Here is a 16,937-nt window from a genome sequence, read left to right as displayed (position 1 = left end):
TATTCGGAGAGAGAGACCCACGCTAGAAATCACCAGCTAACCAACTAGCAGTATGCATTAATTCGACCATGATCTGTTAATACAAGTAATGTAGACATATGCAAAACAATTGTTGCAACATGGATTTATTATTACCATCTTTAGTAGATCCCCATCGAGTTTATAGTTTTCCATATGTATGCAATTGCATTTTATGATATTTGAATGAAACCAATTTACCTTATGCCTTGATGCAATCTCAAGAAATTGAATGTTAGCTCTTTGTAAGAGTCTGATATCAGTACATCTAAATGCCATGCCACCGGAACAAACACTTCTCAACATCTCAACATCCTCCTCGGGTTCAACAATCTGTTCAGAAATCAAAATAGGACACCATTTACTCGGAGACTTTAATCACAGCAGAAATAAAATGGACAAAACTCTTTCGTTTTTGGTCTTTTATAGCTAAGTTGTTTCATTCCAAAGTAGACGATTTTAATGTCGTGGATTGTCATGCTTATCGCGTTTCCTTCTTACTGCGTAAACACGCTAACTACATTGTGAGCAGCAGGGAAGTGTACATTTCAATTACAAAGCAGTCTTTATAGCATCATTACATACACTAGCAGGGTATGTAGACAATGTTCTCATCTAACAAGGCGTTATATCAACATTAAACCAAATAAACATTGCGCTGCGCTGGATGTATTGTATTATATCCTAAATGTTTTTAGGGTTAGCCTGCATCATTATTGAACACTTGCTACATTTTAGTTTCCAGAGAGTATGCATTTGCTATGAAAAATATGTGATATTCAATGACAGAATACATTTTTATCCATTTACTTACACCGGCAGTCAAAGATTCCGTTGAGCTCAGTCGCCATTTCCCAAAGGAAACATCCAACTGAAGACATATTCCAAAAGTTGCCAGAATACTGGAAAGAAAACGTTATGTATCATTTAAGTTTTAAAATGTTTAAAAACATTCTTTTTTAGTAAGTTTCCAACAGTCGTCTTCAATGTATTACTTGCCAATTATTCTGCTCTCAAATTGAAATATTAATTGATATGAATCGATTATTAAATACAAGAAATGTGGTTAAAATATATTATACATTTAAAAAAAAAAATTTTCATGATGTTGTGGAACATTCTTACCGATTATACTTCTTGAATTCATGTTCGATTTCAATATCTGTACGGTTAGGGTCAGAGGTAATACAAAACTACCATGGAATCTGTGATTAAATATAAACAAAATCTACATATTATATCTATAATAACAGCATGAAGGCGAATGCCTGACAATGACAACCATGACGAGCAAATATATTTACAAGTTCGAAACATAAAAGTTATACAACTTTAACACAATCATGTTGAGAAAAAAAATTAAAGTATTTCAAAGATGACAAATGTGTACCCTGAAATAACAGGAATTGAACTATAGCTTGTAAAAAAAAAATTGGCACTACCTTTATTCAAAGAAGCTATTCACATTTAATATTTGATAAATTTATTTAAACGCGTTTTAAATATGAGCCATCATTATGCTTATGAACTGTTTACTCACGCTAAGGTTTTCAGCTGAAGACACCGTTGTCCATATTTGACCACTTCTAACATGTTTTCCTGGGAAATTTCGTGTTCTGTTTGTGTTGTGAATACCAGTTTCTCAATTGATGATAGCACGGGAAGACTAAGTCCGGATTCTAGGGTTACCTCATTCTGATGTGTTACCTTAAAACTGTGGTCTATTTGGAGGCATGATTCTCCGATCTTAAAGTAATTACGATGTAATGTTTTCTTACAAATAATCACATTTTCCCTTTCATATATGTAACTCAAGTCTTGACACCATCTGTATACACAACAAGAGACCTTCACGGTAATCTTAACAAGTTATAACTTCGAATGAAGCACCTGCTTGATCAGACAATTATATTGACCAGTTAAATACATAAACATCTGAGCACAAATATTTTGTTTTCTAATTATATAAGCTCCTTTAGTTTTTCATTCATTACAGCTTCTCCAGCTGTAACGCACATTATTATTCCAGATACCGTTTTTAATATGTGTACTGCAATGTCTAGACAACTGCATGTAATTACGATGACGGACACTGCTTATATTCTACATGAAACGTTTTGTTGTTTGACATAAACACTTTTAAATCTGTCAAACCGTATGTACTACTGGCTATTAATGGTATACATTTTATTTGACAAAAGGAAACAACCAAAAGCAATTTAGTGAGCTACCTCTGTTTCCCAAAGCTAATTTGGATTTCAAGACATCCACATTTGAAATAGATTGATTGTCTCGAAATATTTGACAGAAATCAATTAAGAATAAGTCATTTATTTTCAAGTTCTTGATGAAGTTGATACTTGTGACTCTCAATCCTAACAATTCATACTTTTTAACTCCATACACACCATAGATAAGCTATAGATATTACCATACCCAATATACTCTACCTGATGCTGTTAGCGTGTGTAACGCATCAGACCAATACATTTAAAACTTGTGTTGAATCTTTTTGTTCAAAAACATTTTCATACATCTGAGGTGTCATTTTGTATACGTTTCCGGGGCAAAAGTGTAAACTTAATAAGCAATTCCAAGTTTCACATAGCTACTGTTCGGAAAGAGAGACCCATGCTAAAAAAATCATCAGATAACAAAATAAAATTATTCATAATTTAACCAATGATCTGTTATTCCATCTAATGTAGAGATATCAAAAAGTATTGCTGCAAAATCAAGTTTACATTATCATCTTCAGTAGATCCCAAATGAGTCTATTCACTTACATCGTTTTGAGAGTTTATGTAACAATAGTTGAATGAAACCCTATGCCTTGGTGCAATCTCAAGAAGTTGAATTTTAGCTCTTTGTAAGAGTCTGCTATCAGTACGTCGAAGTGTCATGTCACCAGAGCAGACACTTTGCAACATCTCAACATCCTCCTTGAGTTCAACAATCTGTTCAGAAAATCAAAATAAGACACCATTGCCTCGGAGTCCTCCATCCCAGCAACAAGTTAAGTGAGAAATATAAATTGTCAATTCGGACGCATGAATCTATTTTGCCGATTGGTAGATGTTACTACAAATGTTATTCTCAGGTTCAGACTGAGTCATTTAGAAAAAAAAAAGAGAAAATAAACTATTTCGTTATTGGTATATTACATCCAAGTGGTTGCATTCCAAAGTAGACGATTTTACTGTCGTGGATAGTCATGCTTTTTGCGTTTCCTTCTTACCGCGAAACACACTAATAACATTGTGTGCAGTAGGAAAGTAGACATTTCAATTACAGAAAAGTTTTGCTTGCATCATACATACAATTGCAGGAAATGAAGAAAACGCTCCCATCCAGCATGGCGTATTATCAACATTAAAACCAAGTGAAAAATTGTGCTCTGTTGGATATTTTTTATTACATCCTATTGTTTTCACTGTTAGCCGTCGTTACTTCTGAACACTACATTTTGATTTCCAAAGAATATGCATTTGCTATGAAATATATATGGTATTCAAATGACACAACACATGTTCATCCATTGACTTACACCAGAACTTAAAGATTCCGTTGAGCTTAATCGCCATTTTCCAGAGGAAACATCTAACTGAAAGACATATTCCAACAAGTGCCAGAACACTGGGAAGAAAACGTTATGAATCATTTTAGTTTGATATAGTTTGAAACAATATTTTTTTTAGTAATTTTACAACTGTCGTTATTGATGAATTACTTGCTTAACATTCTGCTGTCGATTTGAATTGTTAATTGACTTGTATCGATTAGTTAATACATGAAATGTAGTTAAAATAAATGGATACATTTATGAGTATATTTGTTTTTTGTTGTGGAATAATCTTACCTGTAATAATTCTTGAATTCATGTTCGATTTAAATTTCTCTACGGTAAGGGACAGAGGTAATACATATTTACCATGAAATCTGTGATTAAATGAAAGCAAAATCTACGTATTTTATATATATTTACAGCATGAAGACGAATACTTGAAAATTGCATACGTGACGAGGAAGAATACATTTACAATACATACAAGTTCTACACGAACAAGTTATACAACTTTAAACAACACTCACATTGAAAAAAAAAATATTGAAGTATTTCAAAGAATTCAACTTTTTACTCTGAACTAACAGAAATTTAACTATAGCTTGTAAAAAAAATGCACTAGCTATATTCAAAGAAGTTATTGATATATACTAATTTGATTAAACCATTTAAAAGCGTTTATATCTGAACCATCAGTATGCTCATGAACTGTTTACTCACGCTAATTGTTTCAGCTGAAGACACCGTTGCCCATATTTGACCACTCCTAACATGTTTTCCTGGGTTATTTCGTGTTCTGTTTGTGTTGTGAATACCAGTTTCTCTACTGATAATAGAATGGGAAGACTAAGTCCGGATTCCAAGGTTACCTTGTTCTGGCGTGCTACCTCGAAACTTTGGTCTATCTGGAGGCATGGTACTTTGATCTAAATATAATAACGGTTAAAGGTAACCTTACAAATAGTTACTTTTGCCCTATCATATACCTAACTCAAGTTTGTACTTGATGAGACATCTGCATACAGGCACTTTCATATATTGATGGTGTAGTTGTACCTCAACATCACTACCTTGAATACAATGACTTGGCGGTAATCTTAACAAGTGGTATTTTCGAATGAATCACCTGCTTGAACAACCAATTATATTGACCAGTGAAATTCATAAGCAACTGATGACAAACCATTTTGTTTTTAAATATATAAGCTGCTTTTGTTTTTTGTTCATGTCAGCTTATCCAGCTTTAAATTAACATTAATATGCCATGTAAGGTTTTTAAGATGTGTACTACTTATTTAATGCCAATAAAACTGCATGAAAATATGATGACTTACACTGCTTACACTGTTAACGAACCTTTTTGTTTAAGAGAAACACTTCTTAATCTGTCACACTGTATGTCGTACTAGCCAATATTGATATGAAGCTTATTTGACAAAAGGAAACATCTAAGTAACTTATTGTACTACCATTGTTTTCTAATACTACTTTGAATTTCAAGACATACGCATTTTATACACAATCATTGTCGGGAAAGTTTGTAAAACAAGCAATTGAGTATAATATACTTCTACTTCAAAGTCTTACTTTTTTTGATAAGCTGTGTTTCTTTATCCTAACAAATCATGTTTAACACCATACACAGACCACAACTTACATATAGTTAACACCATGCTTAGTGTACTCTACCTGATGTTTTTAAGACTGTGCTGTATTAGTTTAGACCAATACATTTAAAACTTTTGTTTATTCATTTTGTTCCAAATCATTTTTACACATCTGAGAGGTCATGTTGTATTTCAATGTGAACCACGCTCTGCCGGCCATTTGGCACCTAAATTTAATATGCATTCCACAAAATCATACAATTGTGTAATTGCAAAATTTAGAATACGCCATGGCTTGCATTTCCCCCCAGATATGGCACTAAACATCACAAGTGCAATATATGATAAACCTTTGTAACTACCTTCTTCCTCGATGCAATTTCAAGAAGCTGTATATTTGATCTTTGCAAGAGTCTGCTGTCAGAAGATCGTATTATCATGCCGTCAGAACACAATCCCTTCACATTTTTATCGACCTCTTCTGGATTATCCGGCTGTTCCAAAAAACACAGAGATGCAAAAGAAGCACCTCCCTTTACACTTTTAAGATATTTGATTATCCTGCCCGAAGCTTTCTTGTTAAGTCCACAAGCGAAACGAAACACAAATTGTAGATCGACAGGATTTATGTCGTCCAATGTATAATTAAGCCAGAAAGGCCAAAAGCTTCCGGCGTACGAAGACAAATACCTGGCGGCATACCATTCAGCAAATAGTTTGTGATAGAAACGGACAAATTCACTGCGTTTAGTGTGATGAATATTATGTTCTTCTGGTTCATCAAATATTTCATGAATTGTATCTACAATAAGAATACCGATGTTTGCAAGTTCTTCATAGCAATCGTTACCAACTGTGTCGATGAAGGTATGTTTGGGCCAAGCAATATTTTGTGTTTTCCCAGTTAGACTATCAAAAGCAAGTTTGTTCAGATTGTTGTATTCACGAATTGACTGATGAATTGGTTCCTTGAGATCTTTCTTCCACATGTGACTGTAAAAACATTCTATCACGTACTTAAAGAAACTCGTCACTGAACTAAACTTGATTACACGCTGCTGATCATTAACAACATGGGCAAATAGGACGCAGAATATCGGCACCTGGCAAATATCATTTAAAATTGGACTACTGTCCAGAGCATTTGTTATATGTCTACTTGCTTCCTGGTCACCACCAGTAACTGTTCGCTTAATGTACTCATCCCTTGACTTTTCATCAAATCCTGTCAATCTAATAGTAATAGTGGTGGGATCTAAATATTTTGGTAACGAAGATGATCTACTGGATACCACAACCTTGATATTAGCGAACATGTTTCAAGCGTTCATCTTCAGGACATCAGTTTCTATAACACTACTCTTATCAGGATACAAATCATATCCATCCAACACGATAACCACAGATAAACTGTGTCTCATTATTTCCAGGATGTCACCATCCGTTAGAGGTGATTCCGGTGGCATCAATACAACACGAATAGCTTCAAATATTGAAGAAATATTTCCCAGACGTCTTAAGGGAAGAAGAATGAAAACAGCGATATTTTTGAGCGGTGATGCAACGTTTCCCAAGCACCAGTCGTATGCAGCTTGAAGAGTAAGGGTTGATTTCCCGTATACAGGGTCTCCTTCTAATAAAATTCGATTAGAATGTATGCTATCATTGTCAAAAATGTCTCGGAATGATTTCAGATTCACTGAACTTGATTCCTCTACTATTTGCGAGTCTTGTCTGAAGGAAGAGAGTTGGTCGACATATTCTAAACAAGACTCAACATATATATCATTAACGCAGAACATCTTCTCTCGTATGTATGGAATCGGCTGAATCTCATTGTACCACCGGGCGTATTTGTCTTTTAAAGAGTTTATGAAGCTGCTTATTTTACCTGGAGAGAAAAGTATAGTGTATAACAAGAAATAATATCTTCAAACAATCTACTATAGCAGTTGTTTACAACTCATTGTTCCAAGTGGAAGTGTTACCTACAGCCCGCCAAAAAAAAAAAAAATACGACTATTAAAACTCGACGCGGCATTACTTGAAAAATCACGGGTAGTCGGGCCTTATCCGCGGGCTTTGGATTTCGACTGGTCTTGAATGTGCCGGTTGTAAGTCGGTTCCAGTCAAGATGCTAAGTACGTTAATCACCTTCAGTTATAACGTTTGTGGTATCACTTGTAAACTTTTTCTGTCATATACTATTTGTTTTAATGAAATTACTACATTTATACCCAGGGAGAGAAAACAAATTTAAGGCGTATCGAACGGGAAAAAAATGATACCATCATCAATAACTTTACTTAAAACTCTCGTTTGAAGAAGTTAACATAACGTATGAGTATCGATGTTATAAAGCCGTTTGTGAATGGGGAATAGTTACAAGTACACATTTAACTGTAGTATTTTCTGTTTACCCTTCGCTGTGGTCATACATTCAAAAGGAGAACTCTTTCACTTCGATTCGTTCATAGAATATTAGCTACGAACATGTTTTAACAAAACAAAAAAATCAAAAAAAAAACAAAACATTGTATACGTTTTGAGAGAACGAAAATGGGGCATTGGAATATTTTTTTTGACAATGAAGCATTACCTAAGAATTCTAGAAATCTTGTAGAAGTTTTATAGAATATCAAATTTGAATTACTAAGATATTATACACCCAATAGTTGATTATTACACACATATTGTGTCTTTAATTGTTAAATGAACAATATATCTCCAGCTATATTTGATCAAAATTCACTTTCTGTTGAAAAGTGAAATTTAAACTTTGCAGGTTTTTAAGAAATTTTCTCTCAAAATATCCGATTTACCTGAAAAATAGAGGCAATTAAAAAATAGACTCTCGTGCATGGTTACTTGTAAATGAAAGAAAACATCTTTAATAAATAATCTTTTCACCACTAACATTGTAGCAAATCCTTCGATAATTATCAATAGCAGTAAATCTATGGAAGTAATGAGTATTCTAAAGACTTCTGCCGGTGCATACGAATATTCATATATAATGATACGCTTTACGTTAAAGTACCTTCTATCTGAGCCTTAGACTGATCATCCATGGAGCATAGTCTCCCTGTATGTTCCTCATACAGTTTTCTTACACGTATCTCAATCCCAGAAAGGCAAATTTTCTTCAGAGCACACAGAAGTGTCATGATACTTATTGGCTCTATTTGCCCTCTCTCTTCCATATAGCGAATGATAATAATGCCTGCACTGGCTGCACTGGTCAGCTCCTCTATGATAACCGGCGGATATTCAAAGAACGTAGCAAGATCAAGAACAATGTTAACAGTCAGTACGTTAGCAAGTGCAACTTTAAAGCTACCAAAACCTGTTGAAAATAACGAAGAGATTAAAAACACACAACAAGCACATGAAACACTCATTCAGATATACTATAATGTTATAATATAGGATGTGTTACTATATGAACATGAAGAGTAAAAATGTATTGATAAAACTGTAATGACCTGGTAATCCTTACACTTTTAAAGTTTGGTTTTCATATGCTATTCTGTTGTCAATATATGTTTCATGATATCCGCATTACATTTGCCAATGTTACGTGCTTTTATACAAGTAAAGTGAAGATGGCTTCTCAATTATATTAGCAAACACAACAGCGTACCGTGGATTGTATATAGAACAGCCTAACACAAATAAAAACAACATACACAATCAATGAAATTGTTCAGCTTTCACACTCACCGTTCACTGTCTTCTTCACAGTTGGTTTGATATCAACGGGATTCAAATTGGCAGCCATCTTAGGTCTGTAATTTCGCATGCAAGATATAAATGAGGGTGGATTACTTTGACTGCACATTGATGTAAAGTTCCACAGTCAAGGTAATCACTGGATTACTTAGGATACAAATGAGTTTCATGGATGTTGAGACATTTGATGATTAATATTATAAGGTTTGGCAGTTTGTAGACTCTCTCTTGTTATAGTTAACCTTTTATATTTGATTTGTATGATGTTTATGAAGATACATTTTGCTATACATTAGTGTGTATAACTGTAGAGTTATAATATGAATTGAATTGTTGATTTGTCCGCCATATGAACGAAACTGAAAGCAAATCAGTTAGTGTTTATCATAATTAAAAGATTGATTGTAAAATCAATATATTCCTTCATAGTCGTATCGAATGGAATAAACCTTAAATTACCTTCTGTTGTTTTATTTTAAGTTTAAATCACTTATTATACACCTCTCAATGATGTAATGTGTTAGTCTAGTCATGCTGCATGTCCTATATACCTGGCATCTTTGTTTATTGATTTTCTCATTAACATCTTAGGAACGAAAGAGTGGTCATACGAATCCGTACTTACTTTAGTAGTAAAATTAAAGTTTTAACGATGTTCACATATATATTTGCCTACGTTCTTCGCTACAAAGTATAACTACTGTAGTGCGGTATAGCAACAGTCATTGAATTGAGACCCCCAAAAATTGCAAAATATTAAGAAAAACTATTGGATTTACTTTGGATTATGACACAATATTTGAATTACGCAATTCTCAAGCTGACGTCGGTCATTTGAAAAATAATCTGAAGTAGTTCATGGTGCCTATGGAAACGAACCTAATGTTTTAAGTTTATTTACTGTGATATTGCAATAAAATGATACAAACACAATACTATCACCCACAGCTGAACAAGGATCAACAGATGTGAAAATTAAATAAGCAATATAACATGTTTGATTACACTCTGTACACAATGTTACGCAAAAAAGGCATTGTAAACACGGGCAAGCCTATATCCTAAACAAGACAACTATATAAATTGTACAGACGTACTTCGTCATCCATTTTTTCTTCGAAAATCAAAAAAGGTTTGCTTTGAACGCTGAATAGAACTTATGTGTGGATATTTGTGGAATATCTGAGTTTATGTCAAAACTAATCAACATAATTCACTTGTACTGTGACTGACGTGTTCGTTTTACTCTTATGTTATAAAATGCAATATGTTATCAGTTGTATTCACAGTGTTCATCGATGACGCTTTGGATATGACAACAATACGATACAATAACATATTACGATTCATATACACCCCTTTAGTTTTGAGTGTGTGTCTGGTAGCTTCCTATTTTTTTTTTCCAGTATTGCTAACTGTACACTCTGACGTGAAGAAAATGAAATGAGATGTTATTGCTAATATATTTTTAACCAGGGTAAAACGTACCTTCAGATTGATCCTTGTTTCATCCAAAATTTTTACAGTATCTTCAAAAAGTCCAACTGTTCTTGATAACTACTTGTATTTGAAAACGTGTCAAAGCAAAATGGCGTCTGACATCCCCTTTCGTTTCCATCACGAGTGTAAATAATGAAAGAGTATCAACGTTCATATTGACAATATCTTTGAACGTATATACCAGTTTTACTACTTTGGGCAATAGCATTTCTATACATTTCTATTGCTATATCGATAACTTGTCAATATTTACGCTGAAGATTATAATTTGTTATTCACGACAGCATATCTGGTTTTAGAGTAGACTATTATAAAGGTATAATGGCATCATATGTGACGAACGGTTATTTCGCTGTGGTTATACATTTCAACCAAGTAGTATGAAACACTTATTCAACTACCCGGTTTCAATAGCAACAACTACAACAAAATAATATCATTATATATATTTCATTTAACTTGAAAATTGACATAGAACAGGCTATTGTAGAGTAACATTGATCAGTCTTGGAACTATTCATTTATGATTTTGTGATTATCTATGTAGTATAACGATAACCCAAAAGTGTGGTGTTGCGCCTAACTTTAAAGATTCTTGAAAGCCACAATGACATTTCATTTGAAATTAATTATAACCTTAATGATATTGAACAAAATAATGAGTTTATTCATAATTGTAACTTGTCACAAATGTAACATTTTAACATGGTTTCAAACTAAGATTATAAAATGATGGTTTCACATTATATGTCTAGAGCTACTTAGCAAGCAAACGGTCTGAACTCTCAAGAATTTTGTCTCTCAAATTACTGCAATAACCACAAAAAACCATAGCGACAACGAATGCACTGATGTTTATGTCAACATCAATGGTGTTTCGCCGTGCATCGTTTTGAATACTCTACAGTAACACTGTTCAGAGGTCACAATCTGAATTAAAAAAAATGAAACACGGCGACAATGCTTACCTACAGGAGCATGTTACAATATAGCACGTTCTAAATTTGTAACGATTCACTGAAGTGAATTTGGATCATACTAGCTCTGATATGCAACATTGCAAAAGAAAGCATCAATAAAACTGAAAGTGTGTCTGCACTGTACTTATCCATCCATAGTTATATAAGACTACACTATCGTAGTAGTTGTTATAATTATAAAAACTAGCTGATTGCCAGTTCCAGCAAGAAACAGGCATTTAATTAAGTGGAAAACGCAAATTCGGATTGTTATCAGACTTTGTTGATGGACTACCAGTGGTGAGTAGATGTTCCCTATTATTTTGGTAGAGATCAACGGTCATCTGAGGTCAAATACTGACAACCTTGTAAACACCGTAACTTGACGAGGGAAACTTAAATTTGGCTCATACTTGGTATGTACACTACCCATACTGAGTATATTATCTTTATTATTTTTCAACAGGGTTAAAGGTCGTCCGAGGTCACTAGAAGTAAAAAAAAAAATAGTAACTGGATAAGGGAAACCTCAATGAAGCTCATTGTAAGCACATATATTCGTCACTTTTGTGTGTAGTAGCCATAGGGTACACCGTGAATGTTAACTGTCACATGGGGAGAGGAAGGGGGGGGGTGGTAGGTGGAATAACCTTACGATAGAAGAAGATAATCGAAGGGTGGTACATTGGTCGTATTGATTTTAAAACCAACGTCCACTGTTTACTTTAATGTATAAAATAGACAAGGCATCGGTTATACGTAGGTATCAACATACGTGTTTTAGTATGTTTTTCTTGAGTGGCATGGATGGAGTCGGATATGACGAGGGGAGGAGGTATATAGGGCAAGGAGAGCCAGCTGTTGAAAGGGTGATATATTGGTCCTATTTATTTTAAAAGAACCCCCACCATTTTCTACAATGTGTAAAATAGACAACTTGGTATATGATGAAATGTGAACACATGCAGTTGCAAAAATAATAGTTTCAGTGGCTTAATCTGTTAAGTCGGAACTCTTATAAAGCACACAGACTACGGAAAATTGTGTGCAATTCTTCATTTACAAGTTAGTGTATTACGTGAAATGTCTCTGGCAATAGTTTCTAAGTATCCTTCAAACACTTTGGGAAGATTTCCCACTATACTATCCCCTTAAACGGAATGTGAAATTTTCTTACGCTCACAGACACATTCATAATGTCCAACCCAACAACTGTGCCATTGTTCAAGTGTTTCCAAGTTGTACTATAGTATGTTGTCCCTTCTTTTTATTTCCTTCCAGTATACATATAAACATTTTCTTACGCTCACAGGCACATTCATAATATCCAACCCAACAACTGTGCCATTGTTCAAGTGTTTCCAAGTTGTTCTATAGTATGTTGTTCCTTCTTTTTATTTCCTTCCAGTAAACATATAAAAAAAATCGTACGCTCACAGGTACTTCATAATATCCAACCCAACCTCGTGTGAATCCTTAGACTTAAAGAAGGAAACAACTGTGCCATTGTTCAAAAGTTTCCAAGTCGTACTGTAGTATGTTGTTTCTTCTTATTTCCTTCTTGTATACATATAAAATTTATAGGGAGGAGTCATATAATACCTCAACAAGAAGAATAACTCATATAAAGTTTTTATTTTATTAATTTTTTTTAAGATGATAGGATACCAAACAGTCCAAGAATAACTAATATAAAAGGGGAGAAAATGTCAAGATGATAGGATATTATATAAAATAATTAAATAAAATCTACACATACAAAAGTTAATACATCAAACGATATAACAAACAGACTACAGCAAACATTCTAAGTGCTCGAATGGAATGTATAAAGCAGCACGGTAAATAAATAAGTTTCTGTAAACTTTAGTTCGGTATTTTGTGGGGATTTTTTAGATGTCTGCTAGATTTGTGCAGGAGAAATTTAAGTACAATATACAAAGGGTGATTCTGATCACTGTTAACCTTATTAGTCATTCTTGTAAACTCAGGTCTTGCAGCAGCATTTACTTTTACTAAAAGTATATTGTAATCTTAATTAAATATAGCTGATGTGTATTTAAGAAACTTCATTCTCCTTTCTTTGCTTCTTTTGCAATATAAAATGGTACCAGACAAGCACTGTATAGATCACATGTGCCAGGTTGTATAACAGTATTGAAAACATTTTCCACAACGTAAGCCACACTAGATACTATATAATATACTTTTGTAATACCTTGATACATTGTAAGAAAAGGTCAAACTGTCGTCGCTGTATACTCCCAGTACTCAGTTGTTGGAGGTTCTAGCCACATCAGATCCCTCAATAATACGTTGCGACCTTGATAGAATGAGACCTTCATGTTTTATGGTTTATTTTCAAAAACGAATTTCCTTTATTTGGGGGGGGGGGGTTACGCAATAAAGTTTTGCTGTTACATGTTGGAACTATGTCATTTACAGAACACTGAACATTTCATTATTCAGTTTCAACATAGCTCTTATGAATTGTGCATGATACAGCAGTATCATCGGCATATTTTGTAACAGAAATGTGTGAGTTTGACCTAATTTCATCGGTATATACAGTAAATATATAGCATATAATGGACCCACCCATCCCCAAGGCACACCAACCTTTATTTCCTTGAAGAAATTGTGTCAGCCAATAAATAAGCCATGTTTCTTTGATAAATCGTAAAACATCTTTCATTAATTGATTTGGCAAGACAGTATTAAACGCACTTGAAAAGTCATGATAAAGACCCTTTGTTATAATTATTTTCTTACAATCTTAATGAGAAACAATATCATGGATTAATCAAATGTTTGATATGGATATGGATATGAATTCTTCGAGTGGCTTGCAACTTCAGTTCTGGAACAGCAAGTGCCTTCTCCTTTCTTATGTCAAGCAACCTTATGGGTTAATAATACCAATGTATGGAAACCAGGGCTGAGGGTGTATCAGTTTGGTGATGTCCATTTGGTTTGTATGTCCATGTTCTGACTTGGTTCATTTTTCCAAAAGGTCTGGTATAACTTCCCCTATGCTCCTGAACTTCTAAGCCTGTGGAAGAAAACATCCAAGGTTCTGTCAATCTGAAGGTTGCTATACAGATTTTCTAGTAATTCGGTCTAAACGCCCCCCTCCCCTCCCCGTCCATTGTAGCAAAATAACTACTTAAGTATAAACTATGCTAGTACCTTCCAAAGTTTCATGTAAAAGTATGTAACCTTCAACTATGTAACTAGGTATTACTTAGCCAGATAAAGTTAGTTTTAAGTTAGGCTAGAGTAATGCTCGTGATGAGGAAAGCAACCAACAGCTAAGAGAAACCGTACTTCTTTAGGGAGATGTTACATTTTTAACATTTATTTATATATGGAATTGGAGACTGGAGGAGCTGGCGTTTCCATGTTTTAATTTGTCATAATACTGGTATTTTTTGTTGAACTGTTTACATTCACATTGAAAAGGAGACAGGACACCAATATATTACATTATATCGCCCCCCCCCCCCCACCCCCATCATCCCAACTGGCACAATGGCATAACACATTGGCCAAAAATAGCTACATGCCACGACTTTTAAAAAACTAAAAGTTAGGTAAATATTTAGCTAATAATACAGACATATTTGGTTATCGGGTGAAAGTAATCCTTTACAACACTACCATTAACACTAAATGTGTGCCTAAACACGTAACCGACTGCGCTAACGTTGAACTCTTAATTAAATCGACGTATTACTTATCTAATTACAGTACAATGAAACATAGTCACCTGTTATAACTGTGACGTAATAAAGTAATATATGTTATCATAGTGCAGTCGTAGTCAAACAAATTATGAAATGAAATGTTCTTCATAGTACAATACAATATTTTACAGTATCTCATCAGCTTCAGCTTGAATCACAATATACATGTTACAAAAAATATGTAACTATATAACGTGTTAATTTCACTCTATGGAACTTGCTACGTCACGGCAAATTGGCATCATTATGGTTGATTTGAAATCAAACAGCTCCTCTTGTAATGTACAACATATACCGATCATACGAATCAAACCTACTTGTTACGTTAACGATAGAAACTAATATCATCTCGCTCTGCAGTCTAATACTGGGAATTATTGTTTTTATGAAAACTGCATGGCAAGAAATTAATTGTTTAGTTGTTGGTCAATTTAATCTTACTTCTACCCGATTTTTTCCCCCTCGTTTACTTTCCATACTTTAAAATGTAACATTACAAAATGTCGGAATGGTTTCCCTATGCTTGTTTCCGTAACGATGTGATACAATGTTATCCACGTACACACATTATGGAATGAAACGTCTTCATTACTTCCTGTAGAATTGCAGTGTTACAACCCCTGAACAGATAGTTTCCTATATAATTATGTGTATAACATGTAACGTATGAACAGTCTTATATTTATAACATTGGCAAATAAATCAATACCTAGACTAATGCTCTTGATTTGATTCGCTCACAAACAAGTTCTATCGGACGATCATGCTGACAGAGAGTGTACCGTGATATTATTGATGTAGTTTTGTAAGTATATTTATTGTCGTTATCGAGCCCCATTCCCTCCTCTTTCTTTGATGTGAAGGAGGTATAGCAGTTTCTGTAATGATTGATGGTGTCGTTTAATTCAGTTGTATTTCTCTTCAAACTCCATCTCTGAAGAAAATTGTAATTTTGGGTTCCTCAGTCGAGCGTGGGATATTCTTCTCTCTCGTTGATGTACTACTCACTAAAAAAGAAAACTATAATTTGAGTGATTCTGATTTCGCTCAATGCTGAGGTTATGCGCAATTTTAAGTTGGAAATTTACAATTCGTTTATCAGGACGTTCGGATGGCAGCTAGCCAAATTATAAATATCAGTGCTGATGGAAAATCTGATGTTATTTGCCACGACGAGAAGGTAGCCAAAATGGGAAGTTACGATTTTTGTGGTGACGGTCTTAGGTTTTTAAGAGAGTACCTTTTCGCTGAAGATCCATTGCCAGATACTTTGGTAGTACCTATCAGAGCAGTTGTGCAATTGGAATTACTATTAAAGGCCATCCCAACATCTTGGTCTGGTACTATCTATCCTCTCTATTACTTCAGGTGCAAAGACAGTATGCTGTACACTAAATATGGTCTTGAGAAAAGTTATCAACTGGCGGAGGAATTATTATCCTTAGACGGTCGTATCCACTTGATCGACGGGTTCGGATTAGGATCAGGAATGAGACACAACCACCAGTCAAGTCCACTGATAATGAAATCAAATCACTGGCATAAATGGTGCAACGAATAGAACGGTGAGATGAGAGTCTGCGGAAATCCCACAGCAATGATAGCTCAGATATTATTAGGGAAGGTGATAGCGCCAAAGGGAAAAGAAGCTTGGTTAAGGACAATTGAATCGAAAATAACATTTCCTAGAAGGATAACAGTTTGTCAGGACTGTCCGGCGTATTTACTTCCCTTTCACATTAAAGTTAATCCAGATTTAGAATGTTACATTTCATCTGGAGGTATACGCAAAACTTCGAATGCCAAGTTT

General features: G+C 34.3%; 2 protein-coding genes across 2 annotated transcripts in view; both read right to left on the bottom strand.

The window, feature by feature from the left end:
- LOC139983283 (uncharacterized) overlaps positions 1–351 on the bottom strand; it is a 31,531-nt gene extending 31,180 nt beyond the window's left edge. The window contains exon 1 of the mRNA XM_071996741.1: positions 220–351. The gene's annotated coding sequence lies outside the window, so the exon portion shown is untranslated. The remainder of the gene's footprint in view (positions 1–219) is intronic.
- LOC139983279 (uncharacterized) lies at positions 220–10,531 on the bottom strand. The gene is made up of 12 exons (XM_071996737.1): positions 10,411–10,531; positions 8,914–8,978; positions 8,231–8,536; positions 5,553–7,081; positions 4,304–4,509; positions 3,878–3,957; positions 3,566–3,654; positions 2,805–2,975; positions 1,559–1,866; positions 1,144–1,223; positions 833–920; positions 220–351 (listed from the first exon to the last, which is right to left on the bottom strand). Exons 4-11 carry the CDS (start codon positions 6,504–6,506, stop codon positions 859–861), a joined length of 1,950 nt encoding a protein of 649 aa, XP_071852838.1. The 5' UTR covers positions 6,507–7,081; positions 8,231–8,536; positions 8,914–8,978; positions 10,411–10,531; the 3' UTR covers positions 220–351; positions 833–858.
- Positions 10,532–16,937: the final 6,406 nt, after the last annotated feature.

The sequence above is a fragment of the Apostichopus japonicus genome, chromosome 16, assembly GCF_037975245.1.
Source record: "Apostichopus japonicus isolate 1M-3 chromosome 16, ASM3797524v1, whole genome shotgun sequence".
NCBI classification, from domain to species: Eukaryota; Metazoa; Echinodermata; class Holothuroidea; order Aspidochirotida; family Stichopodidae; genus Apostichopus; species Apostichopus japonicus.
The sequence above is the reverse complement of the archived record's forward strand: the minus strand, read 5'-3'. Positions and strand labels throughout refer to the sequence as shown.

Bases quoted from the DNA above. Each gene is read 5' to 3' on its own strand.
- LOC139983279 (XM_071996737.1), bottom strand. From the start codon at position 6,506: ATGTTCGCTAATATCAAGGTTGTGGTATCCAGTAGATCATCTTCGTTA. The intron at 2,976-3,565 runs GTAAGTCAATGG...TTTTCTGAACAG, and splicing joins CGGAATCTTTAAGTTCTGGT to ATTGTTGAACTCAAGGAGGA. The intron at 1,224-1,558 runs GTGAGTAAACAG...ATTTAATCACAG, and splicing joins CTTCAGCTGAAAACCTTAGC to ATTCCATGGTAGTTTTGTAT.